We start from the raw sequence: 24,260 nt of genomic DNA on the forward strand, positions 1-24,260 counted from the left end.
CGGTTGTGTCTGTCAGGTGTCTTCACTGCCAAGGTATCCCTCCCTCCCTCCCTCTGTTCTTCTTTGGAAGGAAGTCACTGTGTGCAGCTCACACTTAAGGAGTGGGGAGTTATGCTCCACTTTCTTTAGGGCAGAGTATCTATGTAAATAATTTGGAATTCTGTGTAGGATATTTGTTGATTCTTTATTAATTCATTCACTCATTTATATAAGTATCAACTTAAGGATATTTAATGCTATTTAATTTTGTTGCTGAAATTTCTAACTTTGGCCATTGGGAGCTTACAGTTGGCTTCTGTGTCTCTTTGATACGCCCCTGTCATGTAGTGTTTTCCCTCCCAGAACTTTCTTTCAAGATGCTCTAGGGCTCATGTTGTGTATTTCCTGCCTCAGCCATTTCTCCAAGGAGCTCTGGTTCCTTTTATTGGAGAGTGGTGTTATACACCAAAAATTGAGCACTAGGTGTTGTCATTGCTATTGGGATATTGTTGTTTCTAGGCCCTCTCAGTTGACAGAGCAAGGATGTATATCTGTGTATACTAACCCCTGTATGTACACGTATCTACAAATGCTTCTATGTGTGGGTATCTGTATCTATATTAAACTAACATGAACTTGTACTAATGTTTCCAATTGTAATCCGTTACCACATGGATCTCGCTAGCTTCTCATCTTGCTTCTCTGTAACCTCACTCTCCACCATCTGCCATCCATTAACTTAGGTGTTCAGTTGCAGTGCCCATGCATACTCGTATCAGAATCGTTAACTTATAACCCATGAGAAACTAGAGTATGGTACTTACGTGTGTTTTGCTTTGTCTTTAGTCTTACAGACTCCATTTATTTCCAGAGTTACTTAGGTCACTACTTTCCCCCTCACCCTCTTCAGTGAGGTTGTGTCATACATTTGTAACAGTAGGATTTTTTTTTGTCACATTCTGCATTTCATCCTGAGATCCTCTGACATTACAAGGATTTGAAAAAATTGACGTACATTAAGGTTCACTCTGAAATTTCTGTCGGTTTTGACAAATGTTTAGTGTCATTTACACTAAACCTGTATCCTGTGAAAGTTTCTCCACCCTAAAACGTCCCCTGTGCTTCACCTGTTCATCCCTTTTGCCTCCCCGCCCCCCTCCGAAATCTCTGGTAACCACTGATTGTTTTAACATTTGTATAGTTTTGTTTTTCTGGAAGGTCCTGAGATTGGAATCATATGGTGTTTAGCCATTTCAGACTGGCTCTTTTCACTTAACAGTATGTATTTAAGCTTCCTCTGTGTCTTTTCATGGCTTGATAGCTCATTTCTTATTGCTGAACCACATTCCATTTATGAAAGTGCCACAGTGTGTTTATCTGTTCACCCATTTAAGGACATCTTGGTTGCTTTTCATTATTTGGCAATTCTGAGTAAGCTGGGTGTAATCATTTGGGTGCAGGTTTTGTGTGGATAGAAGTTTTCAACTCAGTTGGGTAAATACCGAGTTGTACAATTTCTGGGATGCATGGTAAGGCTGTACAGTTGGCTTTGTAGAGACTTCCAGGCCGTCTGCTAGTGTGGCTGTGTGTGTGTTACTGCCAGCAGTGGGCGAGGGTGCCTGTTGCTCTGCGTTCTGGTCAGCATTTGGTGTGGTCATTTTTGTTCAATTTCAGCCATTCAGTAGTATCTCGTTGTGTTTTAATTTGTGATTTCCTAATGATAAATGATATTGAATGTCTTATATGCTTATTTATCATCTGTATGTCTTCTGTGAGGTATCTGCTCAGATCTTTTGATCATTTTTTTTTTAATTGGGCTGTTTTCTTAAAAAAATTTTTTTTTTTAACATTTATTTATTTTTGAGAGACAGAGAGAGGCAGAGCATGAGCAGGGGAGGGGGAGAGAGAGACACACACACAAAATCTGAAGCAGGCTCCAGACTCCAAGCTGTTTGTCAGCACAGAGCCCAATGCGGGGCTTGAACTCACGAACTGTGAGACCATGACCTGAGCCAAAGTCGGATGCTCAACCGACTGAGCCACCCAGGCGTAATTGGGCTGTTTTCTTACTGTTGAGTTTTAAGAACTCTTTTTTGCACTTGGGATGCAAGTCCTTCATCAGAAGTGCTTTGGAAGCATTTCTTTCACATTAGGGCTTGTCTTTTCATTATCTGAGCAGTATCTCTTGCAGAATGGTTAATTCTGGTAAGATCTAACTGAACAGTTTTTTTTTTCATGGATTGTGTTTTGGGGTTTTGTATCTAAAAACTCACTTGTTTTGTTGGCTTTGGGCTTAGGACATTAAATAGCCTCTTCTATGGGCTTACAGTGTCAACCCTTTTTAGATTGAAGAAACTTTGCATACATTCTCATAGCTAGGACTGTAGTCTTTTTTTTTTTTTTTTTTTTTTTTTTTAACATTTTATAGGCTAAGGCTGTGTTTGGTTCTTTTTTTTTAATTATTAATTTTGCTTCAAAGACATTTATTGTTGCATTGTTTAAAGTAGTAGATAACTGAAAATAATTGTCAATAATCAAGGCTCAGATAAGTTTTTGAGGAGTATTTGACAGCTTGGAAAGATGCTCAGATATATTGTTATATTCCTCCCCCCAGCTTTACTGAAGTGTAATTGACAAATAAAATTTTATATATTTAAAGTGTACAACCTGATGATTTGATATATATGTGTACCTTGTGAGATGATTTCCACAGTTAATTAACACATCTATCATGTCACAGTTACCTTTTTTTGTGGTAGTTTAAGATCTACTCTTTTACCAAATTTCAAATATACAGTACACTACAGTATTATCAACTGCACTTACCATGGTGTGCATTTGGTCCCCAGATTGTTCATCTAATAACTGAAAGTTTGTATCCTTTGATTACTATCTTCCCATTTCCCCTACGTCCTAGCCACTGGAAACCACCATTCCACTGTGCTTCTATGGTGAATTTGACTTTTTTTTGTATTACTAGATTACACATATGATGAGATCATGGTATTTGTTTTTCTTTGCCTGGCTTGGTGCACTTTGTGCACTGATTTTTTTAAATTGGGTAGGGTGAAACTCCTGAGTAGGGTGATTAGGGTCCACTGAAGATGAAACATGTTGGCATAAATATATGTAGTGGATTTCTCTGACCACAGGATGAGATACAGGAAGATGTGGGTGCAGAGTCTGAGATCATGGTATCATAGAATTTTATTTGTGCATTCACGTGGACAAAGATTTTGGCAGTCGAAATGGGAAAAAGGGGTGGATGTGAGATATCATGAGGAAGGAAATGGCAGGGTTTGAAATCAGAGTTAGTATGTGAAGGGAATAATACAGAGGTGTTGGTTATCTCTCGATTATGAGGCTAAGAAAAGGCAAAGTGCCAGGAGTGTGAGTGGAAGGAAGTTAAAGCAATGTGCTTACATTCATGTAAGTGTTGATTTTCAAGGTTATGTCAGGAGCACAAGGACATACTATCAGGTATGGCAGTAGGATTAGATATTTGTTCATTGTGGAACTGTTAAAATCAGAATTAGAGAGCTTGAGTTATTAGTATCCATGGAGCACTGGATGGACTTACCTATCAGTAAGGCTTAGGGAAATCATTTATAATAATCTTAGTTTATATGTACCCTATACATTTGGATTTTATGTAATCTGAATTGTTGTTGGCCTGGTTAAGTGAAAAAACTTACTGTTTTAAACAGTTTGAGTTCCCCCAGAAGCTGCCTCAGACAAGGATTTGAGTGCAAGTATTTTATTTTGAAGATTATCCCAGGAAATACCAGTAGAAGACCATGAAGTGAGATAGGGAAGGGAAGTTTTGCAAGTAAAGGATTTGTTATCAAGCAAGTTACAGCTGCAAGTAACTATCTGGAGCTTTCCCACTGGGGAACTCTAGGAGCCAGTATAAAACATGTCCTCAGAATTATCCCTCTTGAGGGGGCGAGGTAGGTGGTTAGGACCATTTCCAGAGGGTGGTAAGTCTGTAATATTTCAAGGTTGGCATACAGGGAATAAAATGGACTTCAGAGGTCAGAGAAGGCCATCAATTTGTTGTTTATGTTGTTTTGTTTTTGAAGCAGATGCTGTCAGTCTAGTAGACAGAATTGGCAAAGGTTAGGAGATATGGGGAAGGGTATGGATATGCCTCTTTATACTCTGCCTTGTGGTTCTAGCATCTCCAATTCATTTCCTATAGGTCATCAATCGCTCTCACTCCAAGGCTTAAATGGGCCAATCTAGCAGTACATTAGGACTGGCTCCAGCTGTCCTTTTTGGAGCATTAAATCCAGTGTCATGGGGGAGTGTGCCTATATAACAGTTTCCTCACCAACCTTATACTTGGTCCCCAAGTTCAGCTCTCAATCCATTCCCAGGTATGTTCTCCCAGGTCCCATCAGTACATATTATCAGGTCCAATAGCTGTTTTGGTGAATCACTTCTTTCCATCCAAAGCAAGGACGGTACCTCCCTGTTCCCATGATGCCAAGACTTGACCCTAGTTGTTAGCCTAGAATCAGTGAAGGGACAGATCCTGAGAAGTGTCAGCATCTTTTGAGGCATGTATCTCAGATGAGGCCTTTCATGGTCTTTAGGCAGAGGAGACTGCCATCTTGTAGCAAGGGCAAGGGAGCCACTTCTTCCGGCCTAGAGGGTTCAGGAGAATCTTGACTGGAGTGTCAATTCAATATTTTTAATAATTTACCTCCTTTCATAATCAGAATTTGGGTCTGCTTTTTAGCACAATCTGCCTTCTGGTTGTAGAGGCTGAGGGTTCCTTAAAATGCTGCTGTGAGGTCTTTGGGCTGTCTTACCATACTTTGAGTTGATACCTATATGATTTAGCCCTTGACGTTTTCTTTCTTCTGTGCATCAATGCTACTGAGCAGAAACTCAGCCACTTTCATTGTCTTTAAGATTCTTGATACCCCTATATCTCTCAGATGCTAAAGCTATTGCATAACCTAGTCATCTTTTACCTGTATCTCTTCCTAGCTCCACCACATCAAGAATCTTAGTAATATTGATGCAACAGCTCACCAGGGGTTCTCACCAAGCCACTTACTACCAGCACTGGGAACCTTGTTGTCTGGTTGGCAAGTGATCCACTTACAGAATACATCGGAAGGACCTGTTATACCAGGGCCAAATTGGTCTTGTTTGAGTTACCCTAGAAGCAAATGCTGATATAAAGACTCAAGTGCAAGTATTTCTTATTTGTTTGTTTGTTTTGTTTTTTGTTTTTTGTTTTTTGTTGTTGTTTTTTTTTTAGGTGATCTTAGAAGATACCAAGAGAATGGAGAAGTCAGAGAAGAGAAAGCAGCTAGTAAAGGGTTTCTTATCAGGCATTGTGAGTCAGCAAACTTAATTCCAAAGGGGAACTTAGGAAGCCAGTGGAAAACATTGTTTTTTGATGCGTAAAGGAGCTGGAGTATTTATATATTAACTTCCATCAGTGAGAGGGCTCCTCCAGGAATGTTAATTCCCTGGGACTTCTGGACTGCCCTGCAAATGTCAAAGCAGTCTTCAATGGCCAGAAAAACCCTCAGGCAAAGAAATGCAGGTGTTGGCAACTGGAAGCTGATCAGTTCTACATGAAAGTAGTAGTATAGGTGAAGGAGTAAAGGCAGGATATCAACAGGGTCTTCTACACTCTTAAGTCAACAAATAATGTCAACGTCGTGGCTAATGTTGAGTAACAACCTCTTCTTGCACATTGGCTTGGTTTTGAGAGTTTTTTTATATACTTTTATATATAATCCTGTGTCTGAAATGTGATTAGCTTGTCTTTTCATTTCTTACCAGTTTCTTACGTAGAACAAAAGTGTTTAATTTTGGTGATGTTCAATTTGTCTTTTATTTTATTTTATTTATTTATTTATTTATTTATTTATTTATTTATTTTTTACAGCTTGTGCGTTTAGTGTGATGTACTAGACCATGAAGACTTTATCCTGTGTTTTCTTCTAAAAGTTTTATACTTTTATATTTTACATTTATTTTCCATTTAGAATTATTTTTTGTGTATGGTGTGAGGTAGAGGTCAAGGTTCATCATTTTGGCATATAGATAAGCAGTATATTGAACACCAAGTTTGTCCTTCATTGAATTTCTTTTGCACTTAAAAAAAAAAATCAAATGGCCTTTCTAGTACTGTGTTGTCTTGATTTCTGTGGCTTTATAGTAATTCTTAAAATTCGGGAGTGTCATCCTGCACCTTTTTTCTTTTCAAAATTCTCTTGTCCAATCCTTTTGCCTAGTCATATAAAATTTAGAATTGTCTATATTTATAAAAACTTCTGCTGGGATTTTGATTAGACTGTCTGGTTAGATGGTATGTCTTTCTGTTTGTTTAGGTCTTTAAAAAATTTCTTGCATCACTCTTTTGAGTTCCAGTATACAGATCCTTTACTATACATATTTTGTTAGTGTATACCTAAGCATCTTATTTTTTGTTAGAGATATCGTAAATGCTGTTTTCAAAGTATTCAATATCTAGTTATGCAGTGCTAGTAAACAGAACTGTGGTTGATTTTTGTGTTTTGATCTTGTGTCCTGCAATAGTGTTAGACTCACTTTTTAGTTCTAGGAGCTTTTTTTGTATATTCCTTTGGAATTTCTACAAAGATAATCATGTTGTCTGCAAGTAGGGATAATTTTATTTCTTCCTTTCCAATCTGTTTGCCTTTTATTTCGTATCACTAGCTAAGACATCCTGTATAGTGTTTAATGGAAGTGGTAAGAATGGGCATCCTTGTCTTGGTCCCAATCTTAGGAGGAAAGCATTTAGTTTTCTACCATTAAGTGTGACTTTGGCTATAAGTTTTCTCTAGATGCCCTGTAGGTAGAGAAAGGTTTTATTTCTAGTTTGAGTAGAGTTTATCATCAGGAATGGACATTGTATTTTGTGAAATGCTCTTTCTGCATCTGATATAAACGTGTTTTTTTTTTCCTTTAGATTGTTAATATGTTGGATTATGTTGATTAGTTTTCAAATGTTGAACTGGTCTTGCATTCCTGGGATAAACCCCTGTTGCTTCCAAGGTTTTTATATATTGCTTGATTCAATTTATAATACTTTGTGGAGGATTTTGCTTGTTGATGAGGGTTTTTGTGTTTGTGTTCATTAGAGATATTTATTTTTGTATTGTCTTTGTCTATTTTGGGTATCAGGATATTGCTGGCTTTTTAAGATGAATCAAAAGATGTTCTTTTGTATTTTCTGGTAGCAATTGTGTGAAATTGGTGTTATTTCTTTTAACATCTTTTCTATTGCTATTCCTTCATTTGCAATATTTTGTAATTATTTTCCCCTCCTTTCTGAAGAACTTTCTTTAGCAGTTATTTTAGAGCATGTCTGCTGGCTACAAATTCTCTTAGCTTTCTTTAATTTCTGAAGGATAATGTTCTCTCAATATAGAATTCTGGGTCGACCGTGTTTTTTTCCCCAGCACTTTAAAAGCCTTGGTCTACCGTCTGCGGACTTCCATAGTTTCTGATGAGAAATCTGTAGTAATTCATAACATTGTTCCTCTCAAACAGGAGCTGGCAGACTGTGGTCTGTGGGCGGACTATTTTCTAAATAAAATTTTAACAAAGCCACACCCACTTGTCTACATATTGTCTATGGCTACTTTCACACTGCAGTAGCAATGGTGAGTAGTTGTAACAGAGACCACATGGCCTGCAAACCTAAAATATTTATGGTTTGGCCCTTCAAGAGAAAAGTGGCTGATCCCTGACCTATGGGTAAAATGTTTTTGTTTTTTTTTTAAGTTTTAAAAAAAAATTTTTTTTAATGTTTATTGATTTTTGAGAGAGAGAGTTCGAACAGGGGACGGGCAGAGAGAGAGGCAGACACAGAATCCAAAGCAGGCTCCAGGCTCTGAGCAGTCGGCACAGAGGCCAACACGGGGCTCAAACTCACATACTGAGATCATGACCTGAGCTGAAGTCAGACGCTTAACCGACTGAGCCACTCAGGGGCCCCCTTTTTTTTTTAAGTTTTTTAAAAAAAGTTTATTTATTTATTTTGAGAAGAGAGATCTGTGGGATCATGACCTGAGCCCAAACCAAGAACTGAACACTTAACTGACTGAGCCACCCAGGGGCCCCAGTAAAATTTTCTTTTACTCTGACTTCTTTCAAGGATTTTTCTTTTTAATTTAATTTTTTATTTTTTAAATTTTACATCCAAATTAGTTAGCATATAGTGCAACAATGATTTCAGGAGTAGATTCCTTAGTGCCCCTTACCCATTTAGCCCCACCACCCCTCCAGTAACCCTCAGTTCTCCATATTTATGAGTCTCTTCTGTTTTGTCCCCCTCCCTGTTTTTATATTATTTTTGTTTCCCTTCCCTTATGTTCATCTGTTTTGTCTCTTAAAGTCCTCCTGTGAGTGAAGTCATATGATTTTTGTCTTTCTCTGACTAATTTCACTTAGCATAACACCCTCCAGTTCCATCCACATAGTTGCAAATGGCAAGATTTCATTCTTTTTGATTGCTGAGTAATACTCTATTGTATATATATATATACCACATCTTCTTTATTCGTTCATCCATCAGTGGACATTTGGGCTCTTTCCATACTTTGGCTATCGTCGATAGTGCTGCCATAAACATGGGGGTGCATGTGTCCCTTTGAAACAGCACACCTGTATCCCGTGGATAAATGCCTGGTAGTGCAATTGCTGGGTTGTAGAGTAGTTCTAGTTTTAGTTTTTTGAGGAACCTCCATATTATTTTCCAGAGTGGCTGCACCAGCTTGCATTCCCAAAGAATTTTTCTTTGTCATGACCTCAGTTTGTGGGATCAAGCCCTGTGTTGGGCTGTGTGCTGGCAACTCAGAGCCTGCTTGGGATTCTCTCTCCCCCTCTCTGCTCCTCTCCTGCTCACGTATATATGTGTGCATGCTCTCTCTCAAAATAAATAAACTTAAACACTTTTTTAAAAAGAATTTGTCTTTTAGCAATTTGATTATGATGTGATCATTATAATGAGTTTCTTTGATTTTAACTTGTTTGCTCAGTTTCTTGAATTTGTAGGTATGTCTTTCACTGAACTTGCTAAGTTTTCAGCTATTATGTCTTCATGTATTGTTGAGCACCATATCACCACACTGTTTTTCTCCTTCTGGGATTCTGAGTACATGAGGAATGTTGGATCTTTTGTTTTTGTCCACCAAATTCCTGAGGCTTTATTCCTTTTTTTTTTTTTTTAAAGAAATCTCTCTCTCTTTCTCTCTCTTTCTGTTGTTCAGATTGGATAATTTCTGTTTGATGTATCTTAAAGTTTACAGACTCTTTCCTTTGTCTTCATTCTATTGTTGAGTTCATCCAGTGAGCACCTCCTCTCCCCCAGTGAGTTTATATTTCAGTTCTAACATTTCCATTTGGTTCCTTTCCTATCTTTTGTTTCTCTACTGACACGTAAGATTTTAACTGACGTTTCTGGGGGTGCCTGGGTGGCTCAGTTGGTTGAGCATCTGACTTTGGCTCAGGTCATGATCTCACGGATTGTGAGTTGGAGCCCCACGTCGGGCTTTGTGCTGACAGCTCAGAGCCTGGAGCCTACTTCTGAGTCTGTGTCCCTCTCTTGCTCTGGCCTTCTCCCACTCTCTGTCTCTGTCTCTCTCAAGAATAAATAAAACATTAAAAAAAAAAAGATTTTAACTCATGTTTCAAGAGTGTATGTGATTGCCAATTGGAGCATTTTTATAATCACTGCTTTAAAGTCTGTCAGGTTACTACCAACTGCGTCATTTCGTCAGTGGCATCTATTGATCGTTTTTCCCCTTGTGAGTTAAGATTGTCTTGGTTGTTTGTTTGCCAAATAATTTTGTATTGTTTCCTGGACATACTGAACATTATATTGTTAGACTTTGGGTCTTCTTTAAATTTTATAGAGAATGTTGGTATTTTTATGTTAGTTAGCATTATAGTTTGGTGGACATCCAGATGATCCAGAATATATTTATATTAATTTTTTCAAGATTAACTTGGAAACAAAGATACAATTTAGAAGATTGTCGTGAAGAATTTAGAGATCTCCAGGAATTCTTATACCCAACTTTGAAAAAAAGTGATGTAGAGAAATACCAAAAGTAGAAAAAGGATTTAATAAATGAGATGTGTTATAAAGGATATTATGATATTCTCTTTTAATCTGTGTTTAGCATTTAAGATTTGTTATTACCTCTTCACAGGCCAAGATTGAGGAAGAGGCAGTAAACTTTTAAGTAACTTTCTTTCTTAGTAATTACAGGCTATGGGTATCAACTTTTGTTTTTTTACTGTAGGACTTAGATTTCATTTAATTTTTGCTGTTTCTAGTTGCTTTTTATTTTGGCTTTCTTTCCGTTTAAAATTCTGTTCTTTTGGGGGTAAATTGTTAAGTAACCAACATGTGTGTTGAAGAGTACTTTATAACATATCAATGATCTAAAATGGTCAGTCTTAATTATCAAAACATTAGTTGTAGGATGTTAAGGATTGCATTTACATTTTAAATTTTCTTTAGGATACTATTTATAATTATAATTTGCCGGGCACCTTGTCTTAATGGATATGTAATTTGTGTAGCCATCATTTAATTTGTGATTCTAACATATTTGAGAGTATGTTATGTAAGTAACAGCTTAATTTTGCTTAAGGAAATTGTTAGGCTTACGCTCTTTGTCTAGATATTTTTTCTTCACAGAATAAGGCAAAATGCAGCAGAAATTATTAGAGATTTTGCATCACTAGGGTCTGTGCAATACGCTGTTGGTTTTTTTTAGCTTTTTAGGTGTAGAGATTTGGCAATATGCATCTAAAAGCAACAGTTATGTAAGAAGTTTAGTGAAAGGGTTAGGATTTCATCTACCACTTCTGTTTGTGTGCCCTCAAGCAAGTTAGTGTTCTTTGCAGGCTGTTTCCTAATTTATAAAATGGGAAATGGGTATAATAAGAATGATAACCAGTATCTAGGGTTGTTGGAAGGATTAAATGAGGTAATGCATGGAAAGAGTTTTAACAGAGTGACAGCCTATGTCTGTCAACCTAAACTATTATCATGTGATAAAAACTTACCTTTAGGAGCTCTTTGAGTTTGGGGATAAATACCTTTTTGTTTAATATTGTTTAATATAAAATAGAATATTTTATTTATATCTTTTATGTATAAGCTAATAACTTCTTATGTTCTTTATTTTAGCTTTTCATTATAATTATTTGCTAAGTTATACTTAGTAACATGTTTATCTTTGTAAAACAGTAAGGATATGGGAAACTGTCTCAGCTAATCCAGGACTCTGCAGAGAAAATAATCAAGGTTAGAAATAAGACATAGCTCCATATTTTCAGCACAGGAAGCAAATGTGTGTGCTCATTTAATTATTAACTTTGTAATTATTTTAGAAGCTGTCAGATAAATAAAAGGACAGTTATTTGTCTTTTTCTGTATCAGGCTTTCACTTTGTTTTTACTGATGCTGTCTTAAATGTGCACATACAACTTGGTTTTTGGGACCTCTTCTTAATAGAATGATAAGCTCTTGGTTGAACTGTCAAATTACAGTGGTCTATTGTATCTTTTTTTGTCTCTAGGATGATTGAGGAAAGTGGGAACAAGCGGAAGACCATGGCAGAGAAGAGGCAGCTGTTCATAGAAATGCGTGAGTCTTGAGTGCTTCTGGAGCCCTTGTTTGTATGTGTGGGGATGCCTTTTTTTTTTTTTTTCCTGATCAAGTCACATCTTTAATCCTTAGCACATTCCAAGCTTTAGAAAAGGGAAAAAAGGGAGTTGAAGAATCATGGAGTTGAAGGACCTCAAGTCAGAGCATATATTGTAATTGAGTTGACTTGAATTGCTTTCTTTCTTTCTTTTTTTACATATTTATTTATTTAAATATCTACAGCCAACATGGGGCTTGACCTCATAAACCCAAGATCAGGAGTTGCATGTTCTTCTGACTGAGCTGGCCAGGTGCCCTGACTTGAATTACTTTCTTAAGTAAGATCATGAATACTAAGGCAGAAATGTTACCTAGCATATCTATGAGTTTAGGGCACACCAGTCAGTTTGTTTATTTATTTATTTATTTATTTATTTATTTATTTATTTAAGATTTTATTTTTAGGTAATCTCTATACCCAAGCTGGGGCTCAAACTCATGACCCTGAGATAAGAGTCACATGCTCTACTGACTGAGCCAGCCAGGTGTCCCAAGGCACACCAGTCAGTTTAGACCTCTTGTTGTAACTCCATTGTTACCATGAGCTTGCAGGTGGTGATAAATAATTAATACATTATGTAAATTAAGTTACACTGGATACAGATTCTGAGGTATAGAGGACTAAGTGTTAAAACTTAGATAATCTTAGGTGAGTTACTTAATCTCTGTGCTGCTACACTTGTCCATAAAATGGGAGTAGTATCTATTTCATAGAATTATTGTCAAGATTAAATGAGATAACGTCAGGCCTTTAACATGGACACAGAATAGTAGGTATTTAATGTGATTAGCTGTGTTTAATGTTTTTATCATTGTTACTTTTCTGAACTAAAAGCAATCTGTTTCGGATCCCTTCTTCCAGTGTCAACCCCTTCCAATCTGTGGTCTGTGATGCTGCCAGTTGAACTGCAAAAATCTGTGTTACTTCCTTCATAAATCCCTTCAGTTGCTCCTCATTGCTTTCCCAAGAAAGTCCAAGCTCCTGGGCATGCCCGGCAAGGCTCTCCTGGCCTCTTTTCCCCTCGGTTCATAGGTTCCCGGTTTCCATCACACACCATGGGTGTCACTGCCCGGTCATACTGAATTGGCTTTTCCCACATTGATCATATGTTTGATGTCTCTGTGCTTTTGCTCATGCTGTTCGGCTCACCTTCATCTGACTCGTTGTTCCTGTTTGCTGTTCAAGGCTCAGCATAGGGGTCATCTTTTCTATTTAATTTTTAACACATTTATTGAGGATCTATTATGTTCCAGGAATTGTTCTAAGTGCTAGGGTTAAGGTGAGAACAAAACGTAGTGCCTGACTATCCTCATATGGCTTACACTTTGGCAAGGGGGAAACAGACAAAATAAGGAATCCAAAGAAATAAACAATAATTCCTGATATTAAGAAGTACTGGCCTGGGAGTGGGGGGGATGCCTGGGTAGCTCAGTTGGTTAAGCATCTGACTTTGGCTCAGGTTATGAGTTTGAGCTCTGCATTGGGTGAGCTCAAGCCCCACTTTGGGTTAGCTCTGGTTCTCTCTCTTTCCCTCTTTCTCTGCCCCTTGTGGGATTCTGTCTCCTCTCCCTCTCTCTCTCTCTCTCTCTCTTTCTCTCTCTGCTCCTCACTCGTGCCCTCTCTGTCTCTCAAAAAAAAAAAAAAAAAAAGAAGAAGTGGGGAGGGTGGGGGGTGGTGCCTTGGTGACTTGGTTGAGTGTCTGACTTTGGCTCACGTCATGATCTCGCAATTTGTGGTGTTGAGCCCCGCATTGGGCTCTCTGCTGTTGTTGCAAGCCTGCTTTGGATCCTCTGTCCTCCCTTTTTCTGCCCTCCCCGCTCACATGCACTCTCTCTCAAAAATAAATAAACATTAAAAAAATAAAAAAGAAGTGCCTGGGGTGGCTTCAGGAAACAAACATGGGCATGTGAGAGAGTACAGTGACGGTCGATATTTGGAATAGAAATTGGGTGTTCTGTGAAGAACTGCTTAGAGAACTGGGTTTACTGCTTAGTGAATATTATTCTGATACATGAGCCCTGGATAAATTACTATTCTCTGTAACAAACTCAAGGATTTGGACAGTTTGGGAGATGTTTGGTATGGCTTCTTGTCTCTCCTGTTTTTTTCACGCGAAGAATTGCATTGGTGGCAGTGATATCTGGCCTACTCTCTCATTTTCTACTCCCCCCAAATCTCCAGCATTATTCCCTTCTATGGATGCAGAAATCATCTTTTGCCAGCCTTCTCATACAGTTCTACCCTCTAGGTTTTGGGTTGATTTCATGTCAAGTTTGAATCCAGTGATCTTTCTCCACTCTTTTATTACTCTCAATGGGTAATTAATAGATTTTTACTTAAAAGAGACTTAAAAATTTTTATAATGTTTATTTTTGAGAGACAGAGAAAGCATGAGCAGGGGAGGTCAGAGAGAAAGGGAGACACAGAATCTGAAACAGGCTCCAGGCTTTGAGCTGTCAGCACAGAGCCTGACGCGGGGCTCGAACCCGAACAACCACGAGATCATGACCTAAGCTGAAGTCGGACGCTTAACTGACTGAGCCACCCAGGCGCCCCGAGACTTCACTTTTTTCAAGCAGTTTTAGGTTCACAGTAAAATTAAGAGGCAGGCACAGAGAGTTCCCATCTATTCCCTGTCTCAACACATGTACAGCCTCCCACATTATCGACATCCCCCACGAGAGGGTACATTCATTAAAACTGATGGGCCTGTGTTCACAAATTGTAAAACCCAAAGTTCATAGTTTACATGAGGGTCCATTCTGGATGTTGTACATTCTATGGGATTATATTATTTTTAAACAAAGACAGTTTTAATTCTTGTTTTTGAAATTCTTATACCTCTTTTTCATTACCTACCTACTCATTAGGACCTCTGATATAAGAACAGGAAGAACAGGACGGATAGCAGCCAGCCTTGTCTTGTTTCATACTTTAATGGGGATACATGTAGTATTTCACTGTTAAAATGATATTTGTTGCAGGTTTTGTACCCTTTATCAGGTTAAGGAACTACTTCTAGGTTCTAATTTACCGAGAGTTATTACTATTATTTTCTTTATTCTATATATTTATTTATTATTTCTTTAAATTATGAACGAGTATCGAATTTTATCAGATGTTTCCTGCTTCTCTTGAGATGTATGTATTTCTCCTTTATTCTGTAAATATAGTGCTAGGGCTAGCTATCTTTTCCTTTCAGGGTCAGAAAGTGAATATTTTAGGATATGGAGGCCATATAATGAGTTCTCTGTTACAGCGACTGAACTCTGCTGTTATAGCATGAAAGCAGTCATAATAATTTAATAATTTAGATAGGTTGTTTTTTTTTATGTTGTGTGGCTTTATTATTATACCATTGTTATATTTTTCTATAATCTTCTTAAGCTTTTCAGTTTTTTTTTAAGCTTTTCTGTTTTTAGACCATATATTTAAATTCCATACTATGAAGGGCAGTGAAATTAGTTTATTCTTTCTTTGTTTAATATTTTCTCTTGTAGACTAAGCACTATGAGAATTAGGATCACATCTCTTCATCCCAGTAGGCCCGGTAGCTCAATAAATATTTATTAAAAGAAGACTGGAATAAATTACATAGAAGGAATTTGGTAGTTTACAATTCTTACATGATATAAAACTACTAAGAAAAAGGTGATAAGTTAGAACTGTAGTTTGCAACTCTGGAGGTAAAGTGAAAGCTCTCTAGGTCAGGTGATAAAATGCTGACGTCAGGCCTCCCTCCAGTCTCAGAGACTGTGATTTTGTTTTTTGTTTTCCCGAATTTTGTCAATTTTATTGGTCTTTTCAAGGAACTTTTGACTTTTGTTGGTCCTCTCCATGTATTTTGTTTCTTCCTCATTATTTTGTTCTCTTGTGTTTATTATTTTCTTCTTTCTACTTTAGGCAATTCTGTTGTTCCTTTTTCCAACTGCTTATTTTAACACTTTTTTCTTTCTTATATAAGCACTTAAGAACTTCTTTCCTGTGATTTTCTATTTTTGTGCTCCATGTGTTCCGATATATGCCATTTTCATGATCACTTCTCTGTGCTTTCTTATTTCTGTTAGGAATTATTTAGAGTACTCTTTTAAAAAAATTTGCAAATAAATGACTTTGAATTAAAAAAAAATACTTAGCTGAATTGGGATATGGATCAGGGAATGAGAGACGTTCTAGAATCTTTGAATTTGGCGATCTTTTTTGTTGCATGTTTTTGTAAATATTCCATGAGTGCTTGAAAATAATGTGTATGATTTCTGCATTATTTAGATCAAACTTGTTACATGTTTTATTCATATCTGTTTTGTCCTTATGGATTTGACTCCTTAATTACTAAAAGACGTTAAAAATCTCTGCTTTGATCATAGATTTTAAATTTTTTCCCCTTAGTTCTCTCAGTAGTTTGAAGCTTTTGTTTGTAGATGTGCATGCATTAAAATGTTACGTATACCTGGGAGATCAAATATTTTGTCATTATGTAGTTACCCTGTTTTTCTAGTAATATGTTTTGCTGTGAAGTCTATTTTGTTGTTATTAATATGGCTGCACCAGTTTTTTTCTTTGGTTAGAATGCTTTGTATAGTGTCTTTTCAAAACTTTCTGTAGCCTTATGTTTTGTGTGTATCCCCTGGAAATAGCATAAGCTAAGCTATTTAACAACTACCCTTGTGACCGACAGTCTTTGCTTTTTCACTGAAGAATTTATTCTGTTTAATTTTTTTATGAATACAGATAGATTTCATTTTTTCATCCATCTTGCTTTGTGCTTCAAATGTGTCCTTTCTTTTCTCTTTTTTTCTTCCTTTCTTGCCTTCCTTAGATGAATTGAACTTCCTTCCTTCCATTCTACTTTTCCCTCTTCTTGGTTGTGAGTTTTCGTATTCTTTTCCTGTTCTTTTTGTGGCTACCCTAGAAATTCTAATGTCAATTAAAATGAAGTTCAGAGCATGATATTTATAACTTTGTTCAAAGTAATACTGGAATATAATGTTTTAGAGTACTTCCTTTATGAAAGGTACACCACTTTTAGTATTAACTTTTTTTTTTAATTTTTAAAAATTTTTGATTTTCTATTTTTAGAGAGAGGAAAAGAGCAAGTAGGGGAGAGGGGCAGAGGAAGGGGGAGAGAGAGAGAGAGAGAGAGAGAGAGAGAGAGAGAGAATATCTTAGGCAGGCTTCATGCTCAGCACAGAGCTTGATGCAGGGCTTGATCCCACGATCCTGGGATCATGACCTGAGCTGAAATCAAGAGTTGGACGCTCAACCCACTGAGCCACCCATGTGCCTCAGCATTATCTTTTTTAACGCCAAAAGTTAGACTTTATAATTCTTTTGCATGATCAGTTTTTCTTTAGTCTCATCTATTTGACTATCACTTTCTTTGCTTGCTTTTAAAATTTCAATATAGGTGTGCCTGGGTGGCTCACTCAATTGAGCATCTGACTCTTGGTTTCAGCACAGGTCATGATCCTAGGGTTGTGGGATTGAGCCCCACGATGGACTCCACGCTGGGTGTGGAGCCTGCTTAGGATTCTCTCTCTCCTCTTCTGCCTTTATCCCCCATGTACACATGCTTTCTCTCTCTCTCTCTCTCTCAAATTAAAAAAAAAAATAAATAAAATTTAAATCTAAATCTAGGTGGAGCCAGCCATGTGTCCCTACCATTTCCCTTTGTGGTATCGTTTTTCTTTCTTTCTTTTTTTTTTTTTTTTAGTTCACCCCCTGAGAAGTCACCACTCTGTGGTCTGTACCTTCCTCTCTGCTGGGACCTCTGGCTTCATCTCTGGTCCCCAGGGTTTCTAATTGTACTGCCGAAAAAAAAAAAATAAGGAAGTCATTTATGTTTATATTTGTTACTTATTCAGACTCACTCTCTTGAAAGGTTTTTTTTTTCCTTATTAAAAGTGGTTGTAAGTTTTCGGGACAATTCAGAAATGTTGCTATACTTATATTTATTCAGTTTGTAATCTCTTCTCTCCTTTCTCCTTCTCTTCTCATCTCATCAGTTAGAGGCCTTTCTAACAAAATACACTTACCTCCTTGCACCTCCCATGGTCTGCCAAGCACCTCCAGCAAATCCTATGGCTCCCTCGAACATGGTTTGGAATCCTGTGATCTATCTGAAGAAGGCTAAATGTATCAGCATGTTTACCTGGAGAAAGGAGTTGGCTTTCCCACTGCTTTTATCTCTCTTTATCAGCTTTTCCAAAATTGTATAGTTTGTCTGATACTTCGACTTTACTTGGTATATTTTTGGGAGGAAGCAGATCAGTCTTTTATACCAGTGACATAGAACTTCCTAATTTTCAGTTATTTATCCATTCAGCAAATATTTCAGGAACTAGTCTTAGTATGTCCTACTTTTGGGCATATAATAGTGAACAACACAACAATTAAATGGTTTCTGTCTTCATCAAACTTAGTTTCCTGGAAATGGACATAAGGAACGATAGGGCAGTAGGGGCCATGACTGGGGCAGCTCGGCGGAGGGTGGGGAGGTGGGTCCAGGAAAAGATCTGGGAGGAAGTGATATCTAGGCTGAGTCGGTTCAGTGATGTGATGAAGAAGGGGCTGGAGCAGTAAGTAGCACTTACAAAGGCTCAGATGAGAGGGTTTGGCATGTTTGGGTAATTATATGTAGCCCATACTGATTGGGCTTGGGTGTGAGGTGGAATTTAAGAGTTGCATGAGCCAGACCTTTTAGTTGAGTTGGATAGTTATGTTTCCCAAACCTAGCTTGATTGTAGGACTCTCTAGACTGAAGATTCCAGGTTCCCCAGGAGACTCTGATACGAGCAGATACAATGAAACTCACCCATTTGATTTTTTGCTTTCCTTGGGATTTGGTTATACAATAGAGATTGATATCCTGTTCTCATGAATGAAGAGAGCCATAATAAAGAAAGAAGAGTTAATCCTTTCTTATCCTTTCCCTCTACGTTTTGGGTACTCAGTATTTCTAGATTGTCTCCAGGAGCTTCACCGGGCTCTCCACCTGTGGCTAGAGTTTTACCTGTGTGTTTAGTTAGGACTTTTTGTACAATTTCTTGATAAGCTTGATACATACTGTCTGACATATTGGTATTAAAGGGGCATTTAGTGTATTTCTTATAATGAAGTATTCTCAAAATGAATGATAATGAAATGAACAGTAATCTCTTCTAGTTCAGAATACTCAAAGGGATAATCATTTTAGTTTCTTCACTGGGGACTTTCTGTTCTATTTTTTTTATGTGCCAAACTACAATATTTTCTGATCAGGAAATCAATATGACGTTTACATAAGGGACATTTTTATTTAAAAAAAATTTTTTTTTAACGTTTATTTATTTTTGAGACAGAGAGAGACAGAGCATGAACAGGGTAGGGGCAGAGAGAGAGGGAGACACAGAACGGGAAGCAGGCTCCAGGCTCTGAGCCATCAGCCCATAGCCCGACGCGGGGCTCGAACTCACGGTCCGTGAGATCGTGACCTGAGCTGAAGTCGGACGCTCAACCGACTGAGCCACCCAGGCACCCCTTACATAAGGGACATTTTTAAAAAGTGAAGGCTATTCTTAGAGCAGTATATGAGGGTTTTCCTTATAGATATCTGGTAAGAGGACTGCTTCAGAAGAAGGTAAATGTATCAGAAGTTTGAGAACCTGGATGGTTGAATGTTGGTACAATAAGATTTTAATAAAGTTCTAAAGTTATTGATTATATCTTGACTTGTAGAAATTATTTTGGGATTCAGACTGCTGTTAGATTTTAAAAATGATATTATGGCCAGGGATCCCTAGAATGTCTGAATCCTGTGCCATCCCACTGTTACTTCCTTTTTCCACTGGGTTTAGAGGGATATATTTTCACAGCGTAAAAAAAATGACAAAGGAAAACAGTGATAATTAATTCTTGACTAGCACCTTGAACTTAAGAGTAGAGATTTCTGGCAAACTGGGCTGGAGCTTATGGAGTTTCCCATTTCCCTCAACCAGTTCGCTTTGGACTTGTGTGATACTTGCTCTATTCCATTTTGCAGTACCTAATCTGACTCTAACTGCACTGGAGAGAGAACCTGAAAGAGAGTGAGTTATATACCATATGTGCTGACTTTTTTGTACGGTTACTTCTCCAGTGGTAAACATGCTGTACAGTCTGATTGATCAGATTAGTAATCTTTCTGTTTGGTTAGTTGGGGATGGAACTTCCCTTTCCCAGCTTCTCACAATAGTTTCCCTAGTGTTTCTCATATAAGTGGTATCGAAGGAAAGATTCACTCTAGTTACGAGTGTTCTCCCTCCGAGTTTTGTTAGGCTGGCAGACAGGATAATATAGGCAGAACTGCTGTCATGGTGCTGGGCATGGAGTGGGCATGAAGAAAGTGTGCCTGACCCTTCCTTACCCCTTTTGTTTTCTCAGAAGAAAAGCCTAGTTGCCATGTTATATATAGCCTGTGTCCATGCTGTGGAATAGTCACTTCCCAGTATTTAGAAATTAAATGGTAAGTCCAGTTGAACATATGTTGTTTGCCCTTTTTTCAGGTGCTCAGAATTTTGATGTCATACGACTATCAACTTATAGAACAGCTTGCAAATTACGATTTGTACAAAAGCGATGCAACCGTAAGTCATTTTCACTAATTTCTGTGATAGCTGGATAGTGCTCTCAATAATATAAATAAAAGGTTTTTAGTATCTTTTAGTCCTCCTGTAATGTTAATTGAATTATTTTTGTCTTGAATGTTTATTAAAATGTAAGCTTTGTCATGGAAAGGACTTGTCCCTCAAAATGTTTACTAAATTCAATAATGTAATTGGTTTCGATGCTGGCACAGTATTAATGTTCTTTAAGTGGAAGAATTGCTTTCTCCTTCTCACCTCTTTAATCAGCTTCTGGAAGAAAAGAAAAACAGTATTTTGATAGAGGTGTGATAAATTAATTTTCTTGATTAAAATGAATACAACATGAATCAGCCTTTTCTATAAGTAATCACTCCACAATTGCTACTTATAAAATAAGTAAATAAAAAATATATATGTGTATGTACGGATACATATATATACACACATGGATATAGAATCTTTCTTCTCTTAATTTCCATGAAGATTAACTTATGACAGAATTATTGCACTTTTCTTGTTTGTGTGTGTTAACGAAAAACTGTTTTGTGTAATGGAAAGAACGTTGGCTTTGGAATTGGAAAAACCTTAGTTTAGTCCTGGTTTTGGCATTTATTATAAACACATGATGTTGGGTAAGTCACTTTACATCTAAATACTTCTACCCTACTTGAAGCGTTACTTAAAAGTCCTAGTATGAAATTCTCTCTAGGGAGTTTACCATGCCATCTTAAACTGAAGTCTCTGATTTCTCAAAGCATTGTTTTTCAAATTATGGGTTTTGACCCACTAATGGTTCATGAAATCATTCTGATGGGCTGCAGCCAGATTTTAAAGCACATAATAGAGAAAAAAAGAGAAAGAAAAGAAATCATAACACGAATTATATGGTAAGACAAAGTATTTTGTGAAACTTTTGTTTTTTATATATTTAGACGTGTGTGTGTGTGTGTGTGTGTGTGTGTTAAATATATTTCTGTGGGTTGTGGTAAAAAAAGTTTGAAAATCACTATCAGAGCAACTACCGTTTTAATAATTCTTCCTGTAATTATTTTTGGGAAATGGTAGTGTATGTGTGCAGTGTTGAGAGTTTGAAAACAGACTAGTGGCATTAGTAATGTACAGTAAAAAGATGCATTGTTCTAGAAGCTTTATTTTGTCACATATGGTTTTTTTCACACGTGAGCTAGGGAGAGAGAGAGAGAGAGGGAGAGAGGGAGGGAGGGAGAGGGAGAGAAACTTAAGCAAGCTCCATGCTCAGTGTGGAGCCTGATGTGGGGCTCAGTCGCACGACCCTGGGATCATGACCTGAGCTGAAATCAAGAGTCAGACACTCAGGGCACCTGGGTGGCTCATATGGGCTCAGGTCGTGACCTCACGGTTAGTGGGATTGAGCCCTGTGTTGGGCTCTGTGCTGACAGCACAGAACCTGCTTGGGATACTCTCTCCCCGCCCCTCCGCTGCTTGTACTCTCTCTCAAAATGAATAAACATTAAAAAAAAAAAAAAAATGAAGAGTCAGACACTTAAGCAACCAAGCCACCCAGGCATCCCTCACATATGATTCTTTAATCAACCTGAAAAAATTTTTTTTCTGTGGGTGTATAGTTTAAGTAGGAGTAAAATTTCAGTTTTATCCATATATATGTTCTATTGTCCCTTACATGGTTTATTGAAAAAACTATCCTTTTTTCTTCACTGCCTCCAGATCTTCTCTTCATACTCATTAGGAGAAATGTATAATTGTTCAGGGGCGCCTGGGTGGCTCAGTTGGTTGAGCATCCGACTTCGGCTCAGGTCGTGATCTCACGGTTTGTGAGTTCAAGCCCCGCGTCAGGCTCTGTGCTGACAGCTCAGAGCCTGGAGCCTGTTCTGGATTCTGTGTCTCCCTCTCTCTCTGCCCCTCCCCTACTTGTGCTCTGTTTCTGTCTCTCAAAAATCAATAAACATTAAAAAAAATAAAAAAAAAAAAAGAATGTTCATAGCAGTTTCCGTATATGCTCTTAGACTCATGTGTTCCACTGGTCTATTTGTCTATCCTACCAGTAACTGCTATTATAGCTTTATAATAAGTCTTAATATCAGAGCAAGTCTTCCTACTTTGTTTTGTTTTTCTTTCTTTTTTTTTTTTTTAATTTTTTTTAATGTTTATTTATTATTGAGAGACAGAGAGAGAAGAACATGAGCAGGGTAGGGGCAGAGAGAGGAGGAGACACAGAATCCGAAGCAGGCTCCAGGCTCTGAGCTGTCAGCACAGAACCCGACGTGGCGCTCGAACTCACAAACCACAAGATCATGACCTGAGCCAAAGTCAGACGCTCAACCGACTGAGCCACCCAGGCTCCCCTGTTCTGTTTTTCTTTTTAATATTGGGACAGTTTTGGCCTTTTTATATTTATTTTCATATAAATTTTAGAATCTAATTAACAATTTCTACTGAAAAGAAACAATAAAACAACACTGCTGGGATTTTTTTCTATCTTTACTTTTTTTTTTTTTTTAGTTTATTTATTTTGAGAGAGAGATAATGTGAGTGGGGAAGGAGTAAAGAGAGGGAGGGAGAGAGAAAGAGAGAGAGAGACAGACAGACAGAGAATCGCAAGTAGGCTCCATGCTGCCAGCACAGAGCCCGATGTGGGGCTTGAACCTGTGAAGCAGTGAGATCATGACCTGAGCTGAAACTGAGTTGGACACTTAACTGACTGAGCTACCCAGGTTCCCCTCTTGATTTCTTTTTAGTTATAATTTACATATAGTAAAATTTATCCTATTTTAATGTATAGCCCTGTGGCATTTTGTTGGGACTGCACTGAATCTATAGAGTAAGTTGGGGAGAATCAACATATTTCTAATATTGACATTTCCTCCAATGAACATGGTATGTTCCTCCATTTATTTAGCTCTTTAATTTCTGCCAGTTAAATTATAATTTTTTTTGTTTTTTTGTGGAGATATTTGCACTTCCTCCATTGGATTTATTCCTAAAGTTTTGATGATTTATGATACTATTATAAATAGTATATAAAATTTAATTTTCTTTTTCTTTTTTATTTTATTTTATTAAAAAAGTTTTTTTTTAATGTTTATTCATTTGTGAGAGATGGAGAGAGACAGAGCATGAGCGGGGGAGGGGCAGAGAGAGAGGAAGACACAGAATCCGAAGCAGGCTCCAGGTTCTGAGCGTCAGCACAGAGCCTGATGCGGGGCTCAAACCCATGGACCATGAGATCATGACCCAAGCTGAAGTCGATCGCTCAACTGACTGAGCCACCCAGGCGCCCCTTGTTTTATTTTTTTAAATGAGAGAGAGAAAGAGAGAGAGAGAGAGAGAGAGAGAACTGGAGGAGGTGCAGAGGGAGAGAGAGAATCCTAAGCAGGCTCCGTACCCAGCACAGATCCTGACACTGGGCTCAGTCTCACAACTGTGAGATCATGACCTGAGCCCAAATCAGGAGTTGGATGCTTAACTGACTGAGCCATCCAGGCACCCCTAAAACTTCATTTTCTGTTACTGATAGAAATACAGTGACTTTTATATCTTGACTTGTATCTAGCAATCATTCCAGACTCAAATATCAGTTTTAGTAATTTATCTGGAGAATCTTTGATAGTCTATGTGTAGAATTTTGTCATTTCTGAATAATGACAGTTAAATTTCATCATTTCTGAAACTTACATGGATAATTACTGCTTATTTATTTTGGTTTAGGACCCAAAATACAATAGAGATGATGATAGTTGGCATTTCCTTTTTTTAAATTGAAGTGTAGTTGCTACACAATGTTACATTTATTTCACATACACAACACAGTGATTCTACAACTCTGTATGTTACAATATGCTCACCGCAAGTGTAGCTGCCATCTGTCACCATACGGTGCTATTACGGTACCATTGACTATATTCCCTATGCTGTGCTTTTTATTCCCATGACTTACTCATTCTGTAACTAGAAGCCTGTT

General features: G+C 37.6%; 1 protein-coding gene across 9 annotated transcripts in view; it reads left to right on the forward strand.

Annotated features, from left to right (window-relative positions):
• Positions 1–24,260, forward strand: part of DTNB (dystrobrevin beta) — a 239,585-nt gene that overhangs the window by 14,793 nt on the left and 200,532 nt on the right. For all 9 annotated transcript variants that reach the window (XM_042933506.1, XM_042933505.1, XM_042933507.1 and 6 more), the window contains exons 2-3: positions 11,571–11,638; positions 20,222–20,302. In XM_042933506.1, the coding sequence (XP_042789440.1) occupies positions 11,572–11,638; positions 20,222–20,302 (148 nt within the window). In that variant the 5' untranslated portion in view covers position 11,571. The remainder of the gene's footprint in view (positions 1–11,570; positions 11,639–20,221; positions 20,303–24,260) is intronic.

Source organism: Panthera leo, chromosome A3 (genome assembly GCF_018350215.1).
Source record: "Panthera leo isolate Ple1 chromosome A3, P.leo_Ple1_pat1.1, whole genome shotgun sequence".
Taxonomy (NCBI): domain Eukaryota; kingdom Metazoa; phylum Chordata; class Mammalia; order Carnivora; family Felidae; genus Panthera; species Panthera leo.